This window comes from Terrapene carolina, unplaced genomic scaffold (assembly GCF_002925995.2).
Source record: "Terrapene carolina triunguis isolate 2854851 unplaced genomic scaffold, T_m_triunguis-2.0 Scaffold374, whole genome shotgun sequence".
Classification (NCBI taxonomy): Eukaryota; Metazoa; Chordata; order Testudines; family Emydidae; genus Terrapene; species Terrapene triunguis.
The window spans coordinates 8729469-8753425 of record NW_020664725.1 but is presented as its reverse complement, the minus strand read 5'-3'; the positions used below and the strand labels follow the sequence as shown (position 1 = coordinate 8753425).

At 49.7% G+C, this 23957-nt stretch overlaps 1 protein-coding gene across 1 annotated transcript in view; it reads left to right on the top strand.

Moving 5' to 3' along the window:
• The window catches only part of IGSF9B (immunoglobulin superfamily member 9B), a 66291-nt gene that overhangs the window by 5656 nt on the left and 36678 nt on the right, over window positions 1-23957 (top strand). The window contains exons 2-7 of the mRNA XM_026657978.1: window positions 2267-2418; window positions 5786-5903; window positions 9847-9988; window positions 10343-10488; window positions 15716-15858; window positions 22837-22977. Coding sequence (XP_026513763.1) covers window positions 2267-2418; window positions 5786-5903; window positions 9847-9988; window positions 10343-10488; window positions 15716-15858; window positions 22837-22977 — 842 coding nt within the window. The remainder of the gene's footprint in view (window positions 1-2266; window positions 2419-5785; window positions 5904-9846; window positions 9989-10342; window positions 10489-15715; window positions 15859-22836; window positions 22978-23957) is intronic.

Sequence of the window (23957 nt, the reverse complement as noted above, 5' to 3'; positions counted from 1 at the left end):
CTGTTCCACAGCCCGATAGATCAGGAAGATCAGATGATACTTAAGCCTACGTTTTCCTTTTCTTCGAGTTATTCCCCCCAACCCCAGTGTCTTGTGGAGCAGCTCTCCTCCCTCTGCACATCTGCAGTCTGACTGCTTGGGTTGGGTCAGGAAGCGGAGCAAGTTTTGAAGATGGGCAGGGATGTGTCCCGAGCCTAATTAGGGAGCAGCCCAGGATCCTAGCGGGTTTGAGATTGACTCAGTTATTAACTTGAGCAAATCAGACTGAGTCACCAGGAAGCAGATAATCCAAACAGGATGGAGCTTTAATCAAAACAGAGTCTCCTCCCTCCCTTGCCCCCAATACTTAATAATCAGGAGCGTCTTTGGAAGGGCCCTTGAGGAGTGGAGATTGAAAAGCGCATGTGTCAATGCAGGGGGAGTGGAGCCTGGTGCTCTTTCCCCTGTGTGTAGGGGGCCCTGCAGCGGCTGTGGTTGTAGCCTTTGGGGAGGGGAGGGGGTTTACCTCCTGCACCCGCAGCTTTAGAGACTCTCCCCCTCCCCCTGTGCCCCACTGGAGGGCAAGGTGGAGGAGTGGAACACAGGTGGTGTGTGTTGGGGCGGGAGTATGTCTTTGGATGCTGGTGTGCCTGTCTGTGGGGACCTGTGTGGGGCAGGGCAGGTGGTAAGTGCTTCCCTGAAGGCTTTTGTGTGTGTCCATATGTGCTGGGACAGGCGGGAGTGGGGCCCATACTTCGCCTCAGCTGCGCATAGCTCTTGGAAGCTGCATAGACGGGAGAAGATGCTGCGGTACCTTCCCACAGCACCTGCCATGGGACCAGCTCAGCCACTGCTTCCTCTCCCTTGTGACAGGTGCCCATGGTGGCCCAGCATGGAGTGGAGGCCGGTTGGGAGGAATACCTGCCCCTTTCTCATGGCATGGGCTAATTCTTTCTTTCCCCTGGTATGGCTAGTTCCTATGGCACCCTCCCCATTCAGGGGTGAAGTGTGGTGAGCCCTGGAAAGCTGCAGGTGAAGGTGACCCCTTCCTCTCCCTTGCTGTCTGTTTCCAAGAGATCCTGTGCCATTATTCCTTCAAGCTTTCCTCAAAGATAGCCCGTCTGAGTGCCGCATAGCCTTGTGTTGGCTGCATGCGCCCTGTCCCACGGAACTTGTTTCTCTGTATTTCATACAGTGCTGAGCACGCAGGGGCTTAATAACCGAAATAATCATCTTAATCCTCTAGGCCCAGCCGTACAGTATAAGCAGAATTGCTTTTAGAGGGAGGGCTTTAGTGCTTCTGGAGCGCATTAGCTCACTTAGTTTTCTTAGGAAAAAATAATCATTTGGGGGAAAACCACATATACTTCTTTTCAGCGTAGATTAAATTGCCAACATGTCTTCCTAGAAAGTGGGATTTAACTGCGCCTGATAATTAGGGGCGTGCTGTAATTCTGCCAGCCTCTTGAATCGGAAGGAGACTCACTCTCTCTGCAGTGCAGTGTTTTCATGTGTTGTGACAATAACAAGTTAATGCATAATGGTGGGGAAAGTAACTTGGAACTGTAAATAGGGAAGCACCCGGAGTGGGAGGAGGGAGCTGGGGCTCTGGCACGAACCATGGCTGTGACACCTGGAGCCGGTCGCTTTACCTCGCTGTACCTCAGTTGTGTACTTCACAAGAGGATTGTGAGGCTTCATGGGTTAGGCCAGCGCTTTCAAGAGTGGCCCCAGTTTCTGGGTGTTCAGTGTCCCGCCCCTGGGGTGATGCCCAGAAGGGCTGAGCTCCCTCACCCCACATCCTGCAGAAGTCAGCGGGAGGGAGCTGCAGGTGCTCAGCACCTTCGAACACCAGCCTTGACTATAAACAGAGGCATCTGAAATCGGTGGGCATTTTTTTTTATTAAGTGTTGGCCTTGCTGTTTGCGACTTGTGCTGCTATCCTCTGATGGAGGGAGCTAGGGACCTGCTAAGGGTGGCTGTTGTTTAATGAGGACAGGTGACTCAGGGTTGGCTTTTGGCTTTTATTCTGAACTTACTTCCAGCTGGAGTAAATGACTAAAGACAGTGCATGCAACTGTATTGCTTACTGCTCTCTTTGGCTTCAGTCGAATGACTCGTTCCAAGTGTTCGGTACATGGCTGTTGGCCGCTGCCTGTCTGCACTGCAGGAAGGGCGTGTGCAGGTAGACCATCCCATGCGGCCCGGTGTGTAGCAAGTGGCCAGGATGGATTGATGGTGTGTTTTTTGCTGAATGCAGCATTGCCTCTCTGTGTCTCCCCTGCAGCTCCCCCTACCTTCACGGAAACGCCCCCCCAGTACGTAGAAGCGAAGGAGGGCAGCAGCGTCACCATGACCTGCATGGCTTTCGGGAACCCCAAACCTATTGTCACCTGGCTGAGAGAAGGGGACCTCGTAGGTGCCAGTGGGAAATACCAGGTAAGTGCTTGGCCTGGTCAGCTGCTGTAAATACTTAACCCTGACCCCTGTGGTGGGAGAGCCTGGCGTGTCACCACTGCAGTGAGTTGCAGGGTCTCAGCCTCGATGTAGAGGAAGCTCCTTCTTATATCAGATTTCTGGCTAGTATCAAACAATAGCTCATGGGACTGAGATAGCTGCTGCCCCTGCTCTCGCGAGAGGTCCTCTCAAGGTTGGATTGGGCTCCAGGTGTACAGAAGACCACAGGAGGTGGCACAATCAGGGTTTCTTAAGGAGGGGTATGGATGTTGCTGAAGCAGCTGGTGTTTCTGGAGCTTTTCCTGCTGCCTCAGCTCCCCCTCCCTCCACAGTCTGTTTCCTGGCTGCCTTTTGAGATTCAGTTTCTCCTGTCTGTGAACTGCAGGTAGCATCAACAGGCCTTGACCTTCCTCCTTCCGGCCTGCCGTGGCCATGAAGGTTGGGGAGCAGCGCTTGTGCCCGGAGCCTGCTAGGCCTGGTTTCCATACGGGCAACTGCTTTTCCGATCTTGTTTTCTCACCCCCACCCCCATCTCTGTTCTATTCCATCTTCCTTCCGGCTACACTTAACCCACACGAAGGTGCCAGGCCCCCAGAGAGAGCTTCCCGTGCCTCTCGGAGAAGAAGGTTTTCTCTGCTGATGAGATGCCTTCCTGAATGCAGCCTGTGGGAGCTGCTCGGATTTCCTTCCCCCAGGATGGGATCACGGGAGGTTCCGAGAAGTGGCTTTGGAAGACCTCAGTTACTAGAAACTCCCAGCCTGATTCTTCACTTGCTTTCCCCTGATGTGAATCAGGAGTAACTCCCTGGAATTGCAGCCTGGTATGGGAGGGAGGAGAGCCAAGCCCTTCGCCCTTACCTTATCTGGAATGGAGGAGCTGGCTGAGACCAGGCAAATGCTTGATCCAGCCATCTATTTGTGCATCTCCACACGTCCATCTGTTCAGTTTGCTCAGTCTCCCTCCTCCCTTTTTTGTCTTCCAGTTCTCTATAAAATGTGGGTTTAAAATCCAGAGTGTTTTGAAATGTAGAGTAACAGTCAATGAGTCCTCAGCTCGCCTCCCCCTGCTCATCCGCCCCATGCTGGGGGCACTATTCCTGCCCCGCAGTCTTGACTATGTTGTTGCTTCATCTTGTCCCCTCTGTACCCATCGGTGCTGCTCGGTGGCTTTTCCTTCCTGGGCTTGGAGTGGTTCTTACCTACATGTAGGGATGCAAGGGCCTTGCAGGCAGGAGCTCTGGGTCCCATCTGAACCTGCACCAAGGGAAGGGATGGGCCGTCCTGAACTGCAGCTGTGGATGCCACAGCCTCGGTCTGAAACCCAGGCTCTGAGGCACTGCTAGGCCTATCCCAGCCCTGGACGCTGTTGCCGTGTATGAGAGGCACAGGCCAAGCCCATTGGGTTCAGAGGGAGCAGATCTGGGTCACAGAGTCTGGATTTGACATGAGTTTTCTTACTCTCATTGCTAGTGCGTGAAATCTCTCTGATAGGGAGGGATGTGTGGGGAGGGGAGTGCCGGCAGGCACACGTGGGGGGCATTCACTTGGGGATTGCGGCACTGGGGTTCCCGTGACTGAACAGGGTCAACTAGGAAGATTTGTTCCCTCCTGTGTCAGTCCCTAAGAGATCCTCCGGGTGTCCTCAGAAGCCTCTGATCCTCAGCCCAGCCAGGGATTCCATACAGCTGTAATTGGCAAATCAAGCATTGGAATCGGCGCAGGCACTAATGAGAGTCATTAGGAATAATTTGTTACTAATTGAAATAGAAGGATGAGGCAGAGTGAGTGTCGGGGGGGGGCAGATGGAAGTGGGGTGAGGCTCTGGCTGTGGGGGAGGGGGTGCGTTACCTCTGGGTTGCTTCCCTCCCATCCTTCTGCATAGCGGAAGCTGTATCCTTCCTCTGCCGCTTGCCCAGTGCCTGGAGTGAGGAGCTGTGCCCTTCCCCCAGCTCTCCAGCCCTTGCTGCCATCAGAGGCAGGAGCCCAGCCATGCTAAGCAGAGGATGGGGAAATTGAGCAGGTTTGATAATGGCTCTGTACAACACTGTCGATTGCACCACAGCCCCGTGGGACAGGTTTCTGCTAATGTGCCTGCCTAGAGGAAGAAGGGAGGGGGGAAGTTGAAATGGGGATGGTAGGGGATGACCATTACACATCTCCTCCCCTGCTGAGCGCTGGCAATCTCTCACCTGCCAGCGGTAATGGACGTGAATCGCTGGAGGGCCTGAGCAGCCCCCACTCCTGCCATGGAGGGGAGGAGGAAAGGCAGGGAAGGAAGCTGCTGCGCAAACCGGGGAGCATGCAGTTGGTGGTAGTGAGCGCCAAGCAGCAGCCGCAGATGATGATGATGTCTTGGTCTCGTGTCTCAGCCCTGCAAGGGAAGGAGTCTGGGGCTGGCTTACAGCAACTTGAGTCCCTGTGTAAAAGTAAGGCATGGACTTGTTGGGCCAGATTCTCTGCAATGGAGTCGGTGGAGTTACACCTGCAGAGAACTTGGCCCCTTAAGGACTAGTGAAACGTACCACGCTGGCAGCCCTGGAGGCGGAAGTGCTGTTAATCCACAGCACGGGCAGGGCTATGCAGGCTCCTTCTCAGCACCCGCCTGCCAGTGCACCCAAGCCTTGCCTTAAGGAGATCACCTCTGGGAATGAGAGACCAGCATGGCCCCCTGGTTGGGGAAAGGGGGCTGGGAGTCGGGCTGTGTTCCCAGTTCGATCTGCATCACTGTGTGACCTTGAGCGAGTCACTGGACCTCAGTTTCCCTAGCAGTGACAAGGGGGTAATGAGAGTAGCCCCCCTTTGTGAAGAGCGTTCCGGGTATCCGGATGGAAAGGCCGACAGAAGCGTTCTAGCTGACGACGTCCCTTGGCCAGGGGCAGCAGGGCAGCGGCAGGCCTCTAACTCGTCACTGCGACAGCGTGATGTTGGCTTGGCGGATGGGAAGGACTCAGTACCATGGGGTCCGAAAACCTGCTCTGAACATGTGCAAGGCAATGGTGAGATCAGCTCTTCTAATGGCCTGGGGAGAGGGGAGCCTGCCATGCAGATACCTTTGGTTCCTCCCTCCTGCTTTATCAATGGACATTAGCCCAGTCCTTATTCAGTCCTGGCCTCCTGCAACCTCTCATCACCCGTGCATTGCTGGAGGCAGGGAAATTCGAAAGAGAAAATTCTGAACAGCCAACAGAGAGTGTGTGCAGGGGCATGCACGCCAGCCTGGGGATGGGTGACTGTGTGGATTAGTGCACTGTTGTGAGGCTCTAGGATGGGAGTGTGAGGTGGGTGCTGGGGGTGGGCGTTAGCATGAGTGCTCATGTGTGCTGAAGCGTCTCCCTTGTTCTTGGTCCAGGTGAGCGATGGGAGTCTGACTGTCGTGTCGGTCAGTCGGGAAGACAGAGGCGCTTACACCTGCCGGGCTTACAGCATCCAAGGGGAGGCTGTGCACACCACTCGCCTGCTCGTACAAGGTAATTCCTCTCATGGGAAGCTCCTTGTGGGATTCCTAGCCCTGTGCTTCAACCACGCTTAGCCTTGCAATGAGGGCATCTCCAGAAAGCTGGGCAGAGAACGGAGCGCCCTCAGAATTGACACTCGAGAGCCTTGTCAGTTACTGACTGGCTACAGGAACGATGGGAATTTAAACCAGCCAGTCACATGCTGCCAGGGAAAGCCCATCCATCAGCATTGCTTGTATATGCTGTGGCGAAAAATGATTGCGTTCAGCTGCCTGTTGCTGATACAGATAGAGATTCTGGTGGCAGCACACAACGTTTTGTTTTTCTTTCTTTTTTTTTCTAGAGGCTGAAGACGAATATAGCAGCCAGTAGGAAAGCAGGGTTTTGTTCTTGGCTTTGCGTCAGTCTTCTAGGGGTATTCCATGTGATCCAATGTACAGCGGCATGAGCTAGTGGTTAGAGCAGGGGATTGGGAGTCGGGACTTCTGGGTTTATTCCAGGTTCTGTTGCTGACTCACTAACAAGTGCGAATCACTCTCTCAGCTTCGCTATCTATGAAACTGGGAGTTTTTACCTCACATTGGGGTTGTGAAGCTTAATGAGTTAATGTTTGTAAAGCGCTTAGAGAGCCTAAGCTTAAAGCTCCATGGAAATGCCAAATGTTTTGAGTTCTACTGGGGAAAAGTGCTATATAAGAGCTTAGGTATTATTATTATTTATTTTATTTATTAGCATCATCCTATGTAGTCCAGTATATTATTAAACATTTGTATTCCTCAGACAGCTTGGGCCTCATTGCGCTAGGTGCGGTACATATATAAGATGAATGATAGCCCCTTCTCTGCTGTCTAGGCCTGTATAAAATAAGGCATGTGTTGTACAGCCTGGTGTATTCAGTGAGTAGCGTATGCAGCATCTCCCGCTAAAGGGCTGTGAGGGGAGTATGCAGCTCTGGTGTAGGGACTGACCTGGCCCGTTCTCTGTCCTGTGCAGCCTCTTGCAAGAGAGACGTGGCCGCCTCCCAGCCATCCATTAAACATGCCATCAATAAATAAACAAGGAAATTAAGCCTAAACTCGAGATGTTTAAATAACATTACAGGCTGCCAGCTCAACTGACCAAAGCAAGGAATGCGAAGTGAGGGCTGATGCGGCATCCTACAATATACACAAGAGTCTAGTGGTAGCAGGACCTGTCCTGGGCCTTGAGGAACATATCTCATGCTCATTTGTCTTTCCTCCCTTTGCTCAGCAGACGTCCTCTGAACTATACTGTGCTTAGAGAGGGCTGTTCCGTGGCACAGCGTGACATTGCATCCCCTCCAAACTCGTTTTGGGAGGTGGTGTGTTGAAATGCATAAGGTGCCAGGCTGAACACCAGGAGACTGTGGTTCTGGTTCTATCACTGACACCCTGTGTGATCTTGGGGAAAGTCACAGCCCCTCCCCGTGCCTCAGTTTCCCTGCTTATAAAATGGGGATAACGATACTTGCCTGCTTTTCTAAACTGCTTTCAGGCCTGTGGCTGAGAAATGCTATATGGTGGAGGAGGTGATGATAGGAATGTCCTAAGAACCGTAGTCAACATGATACAAAACTGACTCTACCAGGTTTGATGGTGTCCAAGTCAGGACAGTCCCACAAATACTCGTTTTGGTGGCAACCCGCAACCTGTCCAGAAATTTCATGACACACCTGCAGCTCTTCATCATCCTGTCATTTGGCTTTATTTATGGGGGGAGTTATTTTTTTGAGGGGAAGTGTGAAATAGCCCTAATTGTACCCTAAAGCATCTAAAACCCCATTGTTTATGGGGAAGCAGGCAGTGCCCCCCACTTTTCCTTTAAAACTTCGTTTAACATGCAGAGCCTTATGTTAGGTCAGTCAGGCTTCCAGGTGTTGACAGTGGCTTCATGCTGCCGTCTGGATTAGTTCTGCTGATACTGTGGTCTATGGAGCACTTGCTGGGGGTCTGTGCCGAGCTAGCTGGTCACGTGCTGGCTTCTCATTCGCAGCTGTTAAAATTGCATTAGAAGAAGCTAAAGATACATAAATACTTTGTTTCAGAAGCAATTGCCACAGGGATGCCACGTGATCACCAGGGAGGGAGATGAGCCACTCCCACGTAAAGTCACGGCTCAGACATCCACTAGACAATCTCTCTTAAGCTGTGATCCACAGGATGAAAACGTTTGCGAGCCCCTGTTTCAGTCTGCGAATCCCTGGTCTGTGGAGGATGTGGCATTGTGGGACTCCACAGTAATCGCTTCTCTGATGGGTCCACCCCCCTTTTTATTAATAACAGGGTCGGGCTGTCACCCCAGAGGAGCCCAGAGCCCCTTTCAGACTTTGTGGGTGTGAACGCGTGCGCATGCGGGGCATACATCTGCTGTGTTAGCACCTAATGGTTCTGCATCCCATTTATACTACAGCAAAATCTGCTTAATTGGGACACCCCAGTGGAGGGCCTGTCTCTTTGATTAAGCAGCTGTCCCGATTAACAGAGAGGCTCGGATGATTATTTTTTTTAAAGAAGTGTGGGAAGACTTGCAAAACACCAGAAAATGCTGTGCAGAATAAAAATGACACCTGCTGGGTCTTGTCCTCGTTGCAGGCCTGCTTCCTCTCCCTGTATAAATCTTTTATTTGGTCAATTTCTGCCGCAAGATAAGGGAGCTTAGCATTTCACACCTATTGAAGCACTTAATAATGCTCTGTACTTGTACGCTATTTCCCATCTTCAAAGCGCTTTGTAGACATTAGCTAACTAATTCACATAGCGTTCCTGGTAGGTTGCTGCTGCCCTCCTGTTTTTTTTTTAGCCCTGGGCCATGTCTATGCTGGGCAAATACCTCCTGTTAGGAAATGTGTTAGCTGTCATAGACAGGGACAAGCTGTGTATCTGGTTATGTTTTGTTTTCTTCTAGCATAGACGGGGTGGAGGAAGGAATCTGAGATGAAGGGACTTGCCCAAGGTCAACTAGGAAGCCAGTGGCAAAGCTGGAAATGATCTTAGGAAACTTAACTCCCAGTCCTCCTTGCTTTAACCACTAGACAGCATGTGCTACCATAGCTGCGAATAAAACCCAGGAGCCCTGATTCCTGGACCTCGCTACTGAGTAACCATCTCTCATCACAGGTGGTGTTAAAAACCACCGTGCTGGTTCCTGGAAAGAGGGTGAAGGAGAGGAGGTAGCTCGGGGGTGAGCTCAGTGAATGGAGAGGTTAACCGAGGGTGCAGTGCGTGTTGTGTTACTGTGGTTGGCCTGACGACAGCAGCAGGGTGGGTGCCAGCCTGGATGACATTGGCAGAGCGTGCTTTGTTAAGCTGTCTGTATTCCCTGCTGCCTCCCCCCGCATCCCCTCTCCACTTCCGTTCCTTCCCCCCTTCCCTGCCGAGGGAGATCTCAGAGACTGAATATTGAGCGTCTGTTTCATGCACTGAGCTCTCCCTGCGGAACTGATTAAAACTGCCCTTTGGGGGAGAGTTTAGGGGGAGACACCGGAGACTAGCTAGCTGGAAGCTCTGTCCTCTCATCTAGACCAAGGTCAGAGCTTCTGCTGCTCTGGAGTCTAACCCTGTTCCAGTCCCCACTACCCCCCTTTTTGCTGCGTCTGCATGATCCTTTAACAGCACTCCCTGCGTGCCTTAAAGGGACAGAGCCCTCTCCTAGGTTAGTGCTGGGCACCCATTAATCCCTCTCTCCCAGAGGGCCTTGGCTTATCAGAATTGCCCCAGTGCGAAGAGCTTAATCCCTAATCTAGTTATGTTTTGGCAGAGGCTCTGGGTTGAAGGCCCGTCTTGTGGGAGCCAGGCCAGTTGAATACATAGAGGTACTTGCAGGTGTCTGGACCCTGTGTGCTAGGGAGAGAGATGCTGCCTCTTCTCTGAGAGGCTGTTTATGGCCGGAGCTTTTTGGCAGCTGAGGTAACTGGTTTTCTCGTGCTCTCCCTCAGGACCTCCCTTCATCGTTTCCCCTCCAGAGAACATCACCGTCAACATCTCCCAGGATGCCCTGTTCACCTGCCAGGCCGAGGCGTATCCGGGGAACATGACCTACACCTGGTACTGGGAGGAGGAGAACGTCTACTTCAAGAAGTAAGCTGGGCTCTCGGCCTCTCGGTCCATGCTGGGAGGAGCGCCTCTCGTCGCAGAGCCATTCTCTCTGTCTCTCAGTAAAGGACGGGGTCTGCTGTTCCAGAGATCCCCACATCCCCCCCCCCAGGGAATCAGGATACCCTCCCAGCAATGCGCCTCTGCCCCCACCCTGGGCCAATGCATCAGTCCAGGCATTGCTCTGCTGCCCTTGGGGTTGCCCTGACAGCTCCCTGCAGCCGGCTCTGAGAGCCGCTCCCTTCCCTGTAGGAGGGGAACTCGGTACTGACTCCTCATTCCAGTTCTCTCCCTGCCCTTTTGCCCACCTTTTCCCTTCTGTTCTCTCACCCCCTGCAGTGACCTGAAACTGAGGGTCCGGATCCTGATTGACGGGACGCTGATCATCTTCCGTGTCAAATCAGACGATGCTGGGAAATACACATGCATTCCTAGCAACAGCCTTGGCCGCTCACCGTCAGCCTCTGCCTACCTGACAGTGCAGTGTGAGTGGAGATGGTGGGGCAGGGAGGCCTGAGGGATCTACAGGCCAAACCTGCCATGCAGGAGCGGCGTCAGAGTTTTTGTCGCCCTAGGCGGCAGCGTTCCTCCTCTTGAGTATTTGGCGGCGGGGGTCCTTCCGCTCCGCGTCTTCGGGGCACTTTGGCAGCGGGTCCCGGAGCGAGTGAAGGACCCGCTGCCAAAGACCCAGAGTGGAAGGACCCCCCTGCCGCCGAATTTCCGCCGAGGGCGGCAAAATGCCGCCCCCCAAATCCTGCTGCCCTAGGGTCGCCTAGTGGAAGCGCTGGTCCTGCTGCCATGAGAAGAAGATGACTTAGATAATGTCATTGTCGCAATCCTGCCTAGAGGCATTTCTTGTGCTATCCCAGTGTAACTTTTAGGGTTACTGTGACATGACAGCAACATACGGAGTGAGGTGGAGGGGAATAAAATCACACTAGATTATTGGGTCTGATGAGACTAGGCTGGCTGGCGGAGTGTGTGGGTTCATTACTTTGTTTAATGCAATGGTACCTGGCATTTGCCATAATGAATCAGACAGTTGATGCATCAAGTACAGCGTGCTGTCAGTAGCTGATATTTCAGAGGAAGATGAATACCCTACTCCCAGCTAACAGCTTGATGCCATGCAGCATGGGTAGGATTTCTTCCTTGCCTAGGTACCCATCACCTGTATTGGCACCCACAATGTGTAAGATATTTTCCAAACACCCTGCCCCTGCCTGCCCTGAAGCATAACGTTTGACCCATCTTTATTCCAGAGTTTTTCCACCATAACCCAAGGCAAGGAAATGCTAGCATACGCTCGCATACAAAATACCCCAAACCATCCATGCAGTGTCCTCGGACCCTGATTCACCACTGCCCTGCATCTTGTCCCGGCACTTACCCCACTGCAAAGTGGGGATAAAATAGTACTAGATCAGAAAGTTAGAGATTGCACCCACTGTGTGCTGGCATAAATGACTGCACCTTGTGCAGTCTAGCTGTGATCTGGGACGTTGCTATATGGGGGAAGAGAGTGTGTAGAACCACTGTGACTGTCTGTCCTGGGCAATGCTATGTAGATCTAATTTACTGGGGTCAGATATGACGGTGAAGGGCATTACTGAAATGCCTAAGGCTGATGGATGGGATTGCGCTCCTTTTTAACGTGTCTAGGTGCAAAGATTACTATTAGTTCCAAACGCTCCAGCCTTTCAAATGCCAGCCAGAGTATCGGACTCGACTGCTGATGGCTGTGAACGCTAATAATAGTGTATCTTGATTATCAGTTGTATTCCGTCTACTTCTGTGTGGGAAGTAGGGCCGTGACACATCATATCAAGTGTGTGGTTATATTTTTATGCATAATTATAAAAACCTGTTAATGCTGCCTTGTCTTCCGGGTGTGTTGACATCCTGGAAACATTAAATACAAAGCAGTAACTGATCTAAATAAATTGGAGAGAGGCAGACTCTGAAAGGAATGTTTCTCCCAGTGTCTTCACATTTAACATACCTCCCATCTTACAGCGTTCTGTGGTAAGGGGCCAAATGACTGTTGCTTACAAGAGTGATGTTGGAGGCCATGTGGCCTAGTGGATGGAGCACTGGCCTGGCACTCAGGTGACCTGGGTGCTATTCACAGTTTGGCCCCTAGCATGCTGGGTGTCCGTGGGCAAATCAGTTTAATCTCTCTGTGCCTCAGTTTCCCCGTCAGTAAAATGGGGCTAGTTATACTGACCTCCTGTGTGAACGGTTTTCAGATGCTCTGATGAAAAGTGCTACAGAAGAGCTAGGTTCTGTTGTTGTGTTGATTTGGCCTGTTACTATAGGAGACTGTAGCATTTGATTTTGTAAGGGGAGGCAAAAGTCTGAACAAACCAGTGGGCCTTAGGCTTTCTCTTGAAGGCCAATAGACTCAGGCTATTGACACAAATCATCATTAATAAATGTACATTAAGGAGCTGGGAGACCTAAGAAGCCAGTTCCTTCTCTTATATGAACTCACAGAGAAGCAAAGTCCAGAGCCAGGGAACTGTCCCCAGGAAGTGCCCTATTCAAAAGGATGCAAGTTTAAGGACTGCTTATAGAGGCATCTGGGCGGACCTCAGATCCAAACCTCACTGCAAGGCTCATAACCATCAGAAACGGCCCTGGAGAGCAGGCATACAAAGATGGGGTTTGCACACGTTTTTCTTTCACCTGGGTCCTGGAGATGTGGAGAGGGCTTCTTATATTTTGTCATTTAAAGCTACAAGGCGTGCTCGGCGTCCCTTCACAATAATCAAGTTCCTTGGTTGGAATAAACACCTCTGCTTTTATCTTGTTCTGGGATCTTTGCTAATGCTCTGTGAGCTAGAGTGCCTCGTTTTCACATGGGTCAACTTTCTTCCATTAAAAGAGAACTACTTTTTGGAAGTAAATTTAGCAGATTGGCGGCCTTGGAGAATGCAGTCCTCTCTCCCTCCTTACTTAGCAGTGCTGGGGCAGTGCCAGCACAAACTTCCCATATGCTGTTGTGTCAAGGAGCTTCATCTCTCGTCTGGAAGGATCAGCTTTAAGATTGGTGGGGAGAGTAGGTGGGGAATTTGGTCTCCAGGGCCCATTAAGTCCTTGGCCTCTCTGGTAAGATTCCTCAACAAGAGGAGTGGGTGGGCAATTATTGGGGTGGTCACTTCTCTGTTAGATTCTGGGCTGAAACCACAAACTTGTTTCACATAAGCCACCATTGCAGCTGTCAGATGGTAACAGCTTTTGGTAGTTACTGAACTAGGCTGGATTTCAGCCAGTGACCTAGAAGTGAAAGGCTCTGTAGGCCATTACTGATCCCTTGAGCTATCCAGTCTTGTTGATTACATTTCTTAAGACACGATGTTAAACTAAGGGGGAATAAAGCAAGTTGCATACGATAAACTACTTTCCAATCTGGGTTACGATGCCACTACCACAATCACGTGACCTTGGTAACTCCTGGCTGGATATTAGCAGTTTGGAGAGAGTGATTAGGGTTAAAAATGTCACAGTGAGCCTGTGGAATAAAAACACCTTCAGCAGTCCCATATTCCCCTGCTCCACATATGTGCACCCAGATTCCTGCAAATATCAGTGCTGAATGGCCCCAGGACACAGCCAAAAAGTAATAATGTAAGATTCTTGTATGGATTTTAATAATTCAGTTTCCAGCCTTTAATATCTCTACAGTTTTCTTGTTTTTTGTTTTTTCCCCTCTGGCCGGCCATCAAATCTGGAGATGGGGAAGGAAGGAAACAAACAACCCCCACCCCAAAACCCAACGAACAACGATTAATTCTTTCCTGTTGACTTGTTCATGTTCCCATCAGTCTTAGAATGAAACCTTCCTTCCTGACAATGGCAGGGTCGTCCCATCACTCTGTACTTGTCTTGGGGAATTACTGACACCTTCTAACATTTTTCCTCTCTATATAATGTTTGGGGAACTGGAAATTAAGCAGGTGATTGGGTAGCAAAAGGAGAAGGGGGGGGGAAATGATTTCATATGCAGATACGGTGGGTGGGAGTTATATGTAGCTAAGTAGCACCTGGGGATCGTAATTTGACATTGGGGAACAGCATGTGTGCCCTTTGCTATATCATCTTTTCAACAGGAACACCTTTTCCTTCCAGGTGCTTTCAGTTTAGGAGCTCTCTGATCTTCTCCCTCTTTTTACCCCCTCAAATAGGGGCTTCCTGTCTGTTGCCCATTTTCTCTTCCTTCCCCAGTGGTTCACAACAATGGGCTCTCTTTACTCTCTCTCTTTTAACCCTTGTGTATTTCCTTCACTAGCTATTTCCAAGTAGCATGGTTTTTGTGGATCTGTGGAATGAATGGTGTAAATACCTATCCCTTCAGTATGGTGGGCAGAGATGGGGGCGGGGGTCTGACAACCTGCGGCTCCCAGCTTGGCTCACCACCTCTGTTAAAACATTGGAGTCACTAGTTAGCTGTTGGCTTTGAATTAATTGTTGCTGTGATTTGACACAAAGAAGCAAAACAGGGCATAACCCTGGGTGGTCTTTGCTTTGTTTGGTTTCCTTTGCATGCCACCTCTAGCTGGATTACCCACGCTGCTACTACGCCCTGTGTGTGTTTAGCTCCCTGTGTGTTCTGGGGAGTACCCTTGATGCTAGGGCTTACTCCGCTTCCTCGATCCAACAGTGTGTACTGAGTTGCAGAGCCTGGGTGGTTGAGGTTGAGTGAGAAGGAGCTTAGATTTTTGCAGGAGAGGGAGTGTTTTAATGGTGCCGTGCGGACATTTGTAATTATGTTGCACGTGTATTTTTCTTTGAACGGTAATTGTACATGGGCCTGCAGCTTAGGGTAGGGAGGTCGACGTGAAATGCTTTGAGTACGTAAAGCTCGATAGAAATTCTAAATATTTTTAATGGATTTGAAGAGGCTAATGGGACTATAAGGATAATGGTCTTCCAGGGCCAGGGGGTAATGGATGTGGCAGAGTTAGCGTTTAGGCTTTGCACTCCATTATAACGATGACGTTGACCCTTCCAAACCAGGGTACAGTGACAAGAGCATATACCGGGGTGGCCAAAATTACTGACCCTATGAGGCCGAAGCCCCGAGACCTCCCTCTCTGCTGGGTAGAAGCCAGAGATGACGTGGGGGGGGCACATGCCACCCCAGATTTTTGCCAAGGTTTGCTGGCCCTGCTTGGTCACGTGGTGCCGCTGGGTCCCCTCCCTGCATGGCAGCTGCTGGGAGCCACGGCCATGGGGAGAAGCAGTGGCCAACAGCTGGGAGCTGCAGGGAGAGCCTCTGCTTTTGCTGCTGCGTCTCCCTGCAGCGATAAAGCAGCAGCGCCTACCAGCTGTTTGTTGCTGCCTCTCCACGGGGAGCTAGCACCTGGGAGTTGCAGGGAGGGGCCGTTAAGGGTAAGAAGGGGGCATGACTCAAGCTGTTGGGGTGGGCTGAACCTTTTAAATTGTGTGCCCCCCCCCTCAGCAGGCACTAGTCGTCTCTGGCAGAAGCCCCTAGCCCCACCACCCTGCCGCAGGGCAGAAGCCCTGAGCTCCGCCCCCCCAGTCTGGTAGGCGGAGAATGTGGGGGCTCTGCAAGCTGCACTTGAACTGTAAAAGAGCTGCATGGGGCTAGTGAGCAGCGGTTAGGCCACCCCGGCATATAGTTTTGTTCATGTGGAGGGAAAAGAAGGGTAAGATGATTCGAAATAACTTCCTACTACTCCCCCCCAGATCCCGCCCGTGTGGTGAACATGCCACCCATCCTGTATGTTCCCATTGGGATACATGGCTACATCCGCTGTCCGGTGGAGGCAGAACCGCCGGTCACCTTCGTCAAGTGGAACAAAGATGGACGCCCCCTGCGAGTCGAAAAGGTAAAGTTGTGTCTGGGCAAAGACAAACGGCTATTTTGGAAAGAGACGTGGGGGATGCTTCGAATGTGGTGGGGAAGTGTCAAATGGTGACGCCATAGGGCGCTACGGGGAAGGGTCTGGCAGCATGCGGCCGTTGGTCTGGAGTTAACGGGGCGGGCAGACATGTCACTGGGAGCTGTGAGGGAAGGTTCAGCCACCGTAGTGGGGCAGACAAGTCCCCAGTTCGGTCTCCGTTCACCAACCTGACCGGTCCCCTTGAGGACAGGCAAATTTATAACCGCCTGTCTGCCCATGAAATACTCCCTCTGCTGCTACCAGCCTCCCCTTGAACCCCCCCCCCCCGCCATGCCTACATGAGGTCAGCCATTCTCTCTCTGTCTCCTTTCCCTTTCTCCTCCCCCAAGCTGCTGCTATGGTTGCTACGGAAGCAGCTGTGCTTCAGGGGCTGGAGACCAGAGACCGTTTCCTCCACCTGCCCCTGTAGGGGGCTTTGAGGGCTGCCCGTGGCGGCACTGAGCTACCCCCCTCTCAGCAGCAGGCTCCCCATGTTGAGGGAGCACAGGAAGGAGGGAAGCAGCAGGGGAACTAGAGGACTGAGGGGGACACAGCCTGGGCTGGCCTTCAACCTTGTTCCCCTTCTCTCAGCTGTGTGTGGTGGTTGGTTGGCAGACAGGGAGCTGGTCAGGCCAGGGACCCAGTGGGAGAGGTTGTGGCAGTTGGTTCAGAGTGGGCCAGTCAGGTGGGGATGCTGCTGGGATCTGGGGCCAAGGTGCCAAAAGCGTGTGGCAGTGGAAGTCTGTTAGTGGGAGGAGCTGCCTGTTCGTTCTTGCCCCAGGTGGCCCTGAGATAGGGACCGTCATACAAACGTGCTTAGAGTACGACTGTGTTGCGCAAAAAACAACGAAAAACATGGCAGCGAGTCTCAGGGCCTGGGTCAACTGGCTCAGGTTTGCGGGGGGTTATGCTATGGAGCTAAAAATAAGTGTCGATATTTTTGCTTGGGCTCTGTAACGTGTGGAGGGGGTGACGTCTCGGACCCCGAGGTCCAGCCTGAGCGGGAGCATCTACACTGCTATTTTTACCCCTGTAGGTTAGCCTAACTCATTTAACCCAGGCTCTGGGGTTTGCTGCCTCTGCAGGTGTTTTTTTGCAGTGTAGACGTACCCTTTCTGTGTCCTTAACGTTATGGATTCCTGCGGTGGAAAACTTTCTGTTGAGTTGGAAATGGCCAGATTGCCTATTCCCCTTGTTTGTGGTGATTTTAAAATAAAGTTGAGAATGAAGGGCTCAATCCAGAAAAGCGCTTAAGAATCATAGAATATCAGGGTTGGAAGGGACCTCAGGAGGTCATCCTGTCCAACCCCCTGCTCAAAGCAAGACCAATCCCCAACTAAATCATCCCAGCCAGGGCTTTGTCAAGCCGGGCCTTAAAAACCTCTAAGGAAGGAGATTCCACCACCTCCCTAGGTAACCCATTCCAGTGCTTCACCACCCTCCTAGTGAAAAAGTTTTTCCTAATATCCAACCTAAACCTCCCCTACTGCAATTTGAGACCATTCCTCCTTGTTCTGTCATCTGCTACCACTGAGATCAGTCTAGATCCATCCTCTTTGGAACCCCCTTTCAGGTAGTTGAAAGCAGCTATCAAATCCCCCCTCATTCTTCTCTTCTGAAGACTAAATAATTCCAGTTCCCTCAGCCTCTCCTCATAAGTCATATGCTCCAGCCCCCTATTGCTCCAGCCCCCAATTTTTCCACATCCTCCTTGTAGTGTGGGGCCCAAAACTGGACACAGTACTCCAGATGAGGCCTCACCAATGCCGAATAGAGGGGAACGATCACGTCCCTCGATCTGCTGGCAATGCTCCTACTTATACAGCCCAAATTGCCATTAGCTTTCTTGGTGACAAGGGTACACTGTTAACTCATATCCAGCTTGTCGTCCACTGTAACCCCTAGGTCCTTTTCTACAGAACTGCTGCCTAGCCGCTTGGTCCCTAGTCTGTAGCAGTGCATGGGATTCTTCCGTCCTAAGTGCAGGACTCTGCATTTGTCCTTGTTGAACCTCATCAGATTTCTTTTGGCCCAATCATCTAATTTGTCTAGGTCCTTCTGTATCCTATCCCTACCCTCCAGCGTATCTACCACTCCTCGCAGTTTAGTGTCATCTGCAAACTTGCTGAGGGTGCAGTCCACGCCATCCTCCAGATCATTAATGAAGATATTGAACAAAACCAACCCTTAGGGCACTCCACTTGATACCGGCTGCCAACTAGACATGGAGCCATTGATCGCTACCCATTGAGCCCGACGATCTAGCCAGCTTTCTATCCACCTTATAGTCCATTCATCCATTTTTAACTTGCTATCAAGAATACCGTGGGAGTATCAAAAGCTTTGCTAGTCAAGGTATATTACATCCACTGCTTTCCCCATATCCACAGAGCCAGTTAACGCATCATAGAAGGCAATTAGGTTAGTCAGGCATGACTTGCCCTTGGTGAATCCATGCTGACTGTTCCTGATCACTTTCCTCTCCTCGAAGTGCTTCAAAATTGATTCCTTGAGGACCTGCTCCATGATTTTTCGAGGGACTGAGGTGAGGCTGACTGGCCTCTAGTTCTCCGGATCCTCCTCCTCCCCTTTTTTAAAGAAGGGCACTACATTAGCCTTTTTCCAGTCATCCGGGACCTCCCCCGATCGCCATGAATTTTCAAAGATAATGGCCAATGGCTCTGCAATCGCATCCGCCAACTCCTTTAACACCCTCGGATGCAGCGCATCCGGCCCCTTGGACTTGTGCTCGTCCAGCTTTTCTAAATAATCCTGAACCACTTCTTTCTCCAGAGAGGGCTGATCACCTCCTCCCCTTACTGTGCTGCCCAGTGCAGTAGTCTGGGAGCTGACCTTGTTCGTGAAGACAGAGGCAAAAAAAGCATTGAGTACATTAGTTTTTTCCACATCCTCTGTCATTCGGTTGCCTCCCCCATTCAGTACTGCTTCACTGGGCTGCTTGTGGGGCTTTAGAAGTAAGCAGGTGCTCAAGTGCTTTGCTGGATTGGGGGCACAGTGCTCAGCACCTTTCAGGATCGAGCCCTGAGCTGCTGGCATTTAGCACCTCCTAGAGGCAATACTCACTTCTATGTAGATGTCCCAACCTCCTCCCACTGTTTTATTCCCTTCTCAGTTAAACAGAAGGTGCCAGCCTCCTGCCCCAGAACAAATCTCAGTAGTATGCGCTGCAAAAGGGAGACGCGTGCTATTTTTAACAGAGAGAACCTGAAGGAGAACTCTGCCATTTGTGCTGAGTGCTAAAGCTGTCACCTCTCCTACACGTACAGAGTCATTCTGCCACTTGCCCTCCTTCACCTGGGGGATGATCTAGGGATGGAAGCTCTAGGGAACATGGGCCCTGAAGACTGGGCATGGTGTAGAGTAGGAGGGAGAAGTGAGGGTGGGAGAGAGGAAATGGAAGGGGGAATAAACTTGTCCAGAGAGAGGGAAGAAATGCTGAGTTGAGATGTGGGGAGGAGGTGTGGTCTGTCTCAAAGGCTGCAGAGGAAAACCCTTTTAAACAATTACGAAGAAACCCCAGTAAGCTGGAGAAGGAGAAGCAGAATGAAGGAAAGGAGTGGGGGGGAAAGGAACTTGTCTGGCTTTCTAGAAGGCATGTGAATTAGGAATCTGACTTAATGGTTTGGCTCTTTCTAGCAGTAACCCCTCTTTCACTGAAAAAATATGCCCTCCTGTGGATGTAGGGATGGATAATCTCCCTCCTCTCAGACTCATCCCCTGTGAGTGTTTATAGCCACCCCCCAGCTTTCTATTGCAAATATTGACAGGCTCAGGGACAGCTCTTTGTAAAGCCACCTTTCCCATCAAGAGGGGGGGGAAAACCCTGGACTTCATGTGCCAGTTAAACTTATCCTACCATGGAGTCTTTTTGGCCTAGGTTTTCATATGGCTCCTATCAGTGCAGTATCTAAATCTCACAAACCTAATGCCAGTGTTGCTGTTAAAGTGACCACCTTGGCGACTCGGCATTTTATGGGAGGCTGATGTTAAAAGCCATTTTAAAGAGTCTCCATCCTGCTATAATCCTGGTATAACAATCTGAGCAAGGACTTCAGGCTTTTAATATTTAAACTAAACATTCAATATTTACAGTTTTGTTTAAATATTAAAGGTTTAAAGTTTTTTTATTCTGACTGTTCAAACCAGGGATCGCAGCGGATCTAGAACATGGCCTGTCATCTCCGGTATCAGCCTTGTATGGCATGGGCATCTCAGATGATGTGATTTCCATAAGATTGCTGCTGTCAGCTGGAGGAAATTCAGAAATTCCAGTTGTGAATATAAACTCTTGCCCCAATTATTCTTCGGGGAAAGGTCTCCTTTCAGTTTGTTTGGCTGAGTGAGCTAGATATGGTCTAGATCAGTGGTCCCCAACCTTTTTCATTGGGCGGGCACCAGACGACGAGTCACGGAGGACCGTGGCGGCAGACAAGCATCCACTGAAATGCCGCCGACAAGCGGCAACGTCAATAGGTGTCACTGCCGATTTTCCTCTGGATGATGCTGCTTGTCGGCGGGTGCTCATCCGCCAGCCAGTACGCGGGCACATTTAGACGCCCCGGCGGGCGCCATGGCGCCCATGGGCACCGCGTTGGGGACCCCTGGTCTAGATAATACTTAGTCCTGCCTTGAGTGCAGGGGACTGGGCTAGATGACCTCTCGAGGTCCCTTTCGGTTTTGTGATTCTATGATAACTTCTTTCACCGTCCTTGGCCCCTTTAACCTGGGCACTGCACTCTTTTTAATACCAGAAAAAAGGAGTGGTGGCAGGTGCTGGATCAGTAGCCCTGGAGACAAGCATCCGTTGTCCGCAGCACAGGAACTGACAATGCCAATGCCTGCCTGCCTCCCCCATATTGCCTCAACCCTGCCCTGTTGTTGGGTCCACTGCTAGGACTCAGAGAGGAGTTCAGTGTCTCTGGCACATTGAGTCCTTGACCTCTCCGAGGAGAATAACAAAGGCCCAGTTGTGCTGATGACTTTTTTTTTCTCTAATGGGGATACAAAAGAGAATGGACTAGGACCCCCACCAATTCATCTGCTGATAGTAATGACTTCTGAACGCTACTGAACTGGGTAGTGTATTTAAATTAGTGCCCTCGGCTAAGTATTCCATACCCCATTACCAGGGCCCTGTGCCAACGACTTTCCCTAATGCAATAGATTTATACCATTCAGATAGATCCATTATAACTAGCCATCACAGCTGGTAGCCGCAAAATGATTACAAACATATTTTTAAAGCAGTATTTAAACCCCACTGCATTCAGAAGAGACTTTTTTTGTTTTGTTTCTGAAATCACAAGGAAAGTAACCCTGGTTCTGTGTGTGATTCTAAGTGTCTCTTTAGATTGTAAATTCCTGGAGGTAGTGACATCGCCACTCTGTTTTCCTTTTAAACCCGTTGTTGTTACAGATAGCATCTTAAGTGTTTTACAAACATTGGATATGTTACCTTAGGAGATTTTTTTTCAAAACAGTTTAGGGGATTTAGACACACACCTTCCATTATATTTAAGGTAACGTATCAAAATCTCAGCCATAGCCTGTACGCAGCAAATAGGCAGAAGCAAAATGATGGGATTCACCATTTCAGTGCCACTTGACACCAAGCACCTGGCATAAGCCTGGTGATGTTCCGGAGAAATGTTAGCTTAGTAAAAAACACATCTGCTTTTGGCTGCAGCACTGTTGACGAAATTGGTTTCAGCAGCTGTCATGTTAAGTTCAAACTCTGTGTCTCTCCCCACTGCTGAGGAGCTGAATCAGAATTATGTGGAGCGTTGGAAGAATTTCAGAGAAGCAGCAGCAGCAACAGGATTTCTCTCAGGAAGGATTAAAAGAATTTGTTCAAATGACGTTTTGAGTGGGTTTCGTGACTCGGTACAAATCTTTAAATGGCAGAAATGTTGTTTAGGGTGGTCCAGGAGGAAGGACCAGGAGTAATGGCATGAAATTGAGCGAAAAAACTCAAGCTGAACATCAGGAGGAAGTAACTTCCCGAGATCAAGATTGGTTCAGTTTTGGAGTGTCCGCCCGAAAGAAGTGCTGGCACCTCCCATTGCTTGGAACAATAGAAACTAGATTGAATAAAATATATTCACCAGCGAATTAGACAGCAATCCTTCATTAGTGCCTGGGATGATGGCCTTGGTGGGCCTGATACAGTACAGGTATTTTCCATCTCTGAAGAGAGGATGTCACATTGCAAATAAAATTAAACATCTTAATGAGACCATTTTTGCCCCTGCTCCCTGGAGGTAGGAAACTATAGAGGTTAAGGAGCTCTGGAATGCTTTGAAGAACATTTGCACCATCTGGATGTTCCATTGCTGTATATTGGCTCCTAAAGGTGGTTTTTATGCTCTTTGAGTAGCCTGGCTTTGTGGCAGACTCGAGGAGAAATGTGGTTGATGCATAGATTTTTAAGCCCAGAAGGGAGACCATTATGCTAATCTAGTCCAAATAATCATCTGGTTGGCATCTTAGTGGGTTTTTCATAATCTAGAGAGAAATTCAAGGAGCTGAAAAAGAAAAGTCCTAGAGTGGTAGAAACTCTGCAACCAGGGAGCAGAGGTTCTAACTCCTGACCATGAAAGTCCCATTTGTCTGATCTGCAAAGGGGATCCCATTTGTGATACGAAGCTATCATTAGCAGTTGTGCTGTATTTGAAGGTGTTGCAAGGTGAGAGCAGAAAAGGGACTAAAGGGTCTCAGAGAACACACAGGATCTCCAGTCCAGAAATTACAGGGACTCGTTAATCCATTCTTAAGTTTATTTGTAATAAGATTTGGACAGCTTGCAGAAGCATTGCAGGCAACATTGAAGGGATGTTTTGGGATCATGGATAGCAATAACTTCTATTGGCCTCAGGGTAACTCCCATCTCTCTTGGCCTTGCAGTATTCTGGCTGGAACCTGCTGGAAGATGGGTCAATCCGAATAGAGGAGGTAACAGAGGAAGCTCTCGGCACTTATACCTGTGTGCCTTATAACGCCCTGGGTACGATGGGCCAGTCCCCCCCTGCCCGACTGGTACTGAAGGTAACGTACCTGTTCGATTCCTTGCAATCAGAAAACTTTCAGTAGTTTCTTAAATGATGGAATTATCATGCCAAAGAAGAGTTCTCTGGGGTGGTGTTGGGGATTGATGCACATGCATGTGTTTTATAAAAATCAGGATGGATAAAAATCCTGTTTTTTTTTTTTTTTTTTTTAAGAATGAAGTTTTTATATTGAAATGATTTAAAAAAAATTACATGTCGCTAGTTCTTTCCATTGTACAGTCTTTAATTGCTGCAATGGATGGTTTGTACTTGTTTCTTTAGCTAGCTTTCGAATAGTTAGTAGAGTTTCAGATTTTTACACACTTTTTTCTATGAAGTTTCATACTTCAAGTGCTCATGTTTGCTGAAAAACACAAGTGTGTGCCCTCAGTAATAGTTGCACTGTGTGGAAAAACACAAGCTCAAACACAAAATTGATTAGCAAATAGCCTGTGCTAGATTGGTGACCAACAATACCTTCATATATATTGAAGTTTTGCAAGTTAAGAAAGCTGCAGTGTTTGAAGTGGGTTATAAGTCTCCATCAGGGTTTATAGTTTAAAGTCAATGGGACTTGTGCTCCTAAGTCACTTGGATGCTTTTGAAAATCCCACATTAGGTGCATAAATATGCGTTTAGGCTCCTATTTTTGAAAATTTTGGTTTGTGGGTTTTTTTTAAATCACAAGAACTTTGCGAAGACATTGAGTCAAAATAAGTTACCATCAAAGATTTTTGCCACTAAAAGATTTTATAAAAGATATAAAATTTTAGCCCTCAATGCTGCAAACACTTATGCACATGCTTAACTTGAAGCACATTCGTACTCCCAATGAAGTCACGAGATTGTTCTTGGGAGTAAAGTTCCTGCATAATCTTTTTTAAACAAAAAGACAAGCTCAGTGTTGTGTTGGTTAACATTTTATTTTGAAGTTTACCTGGCAATGATTTGTAAACCTGTTAAAGCTTTCAACATAAA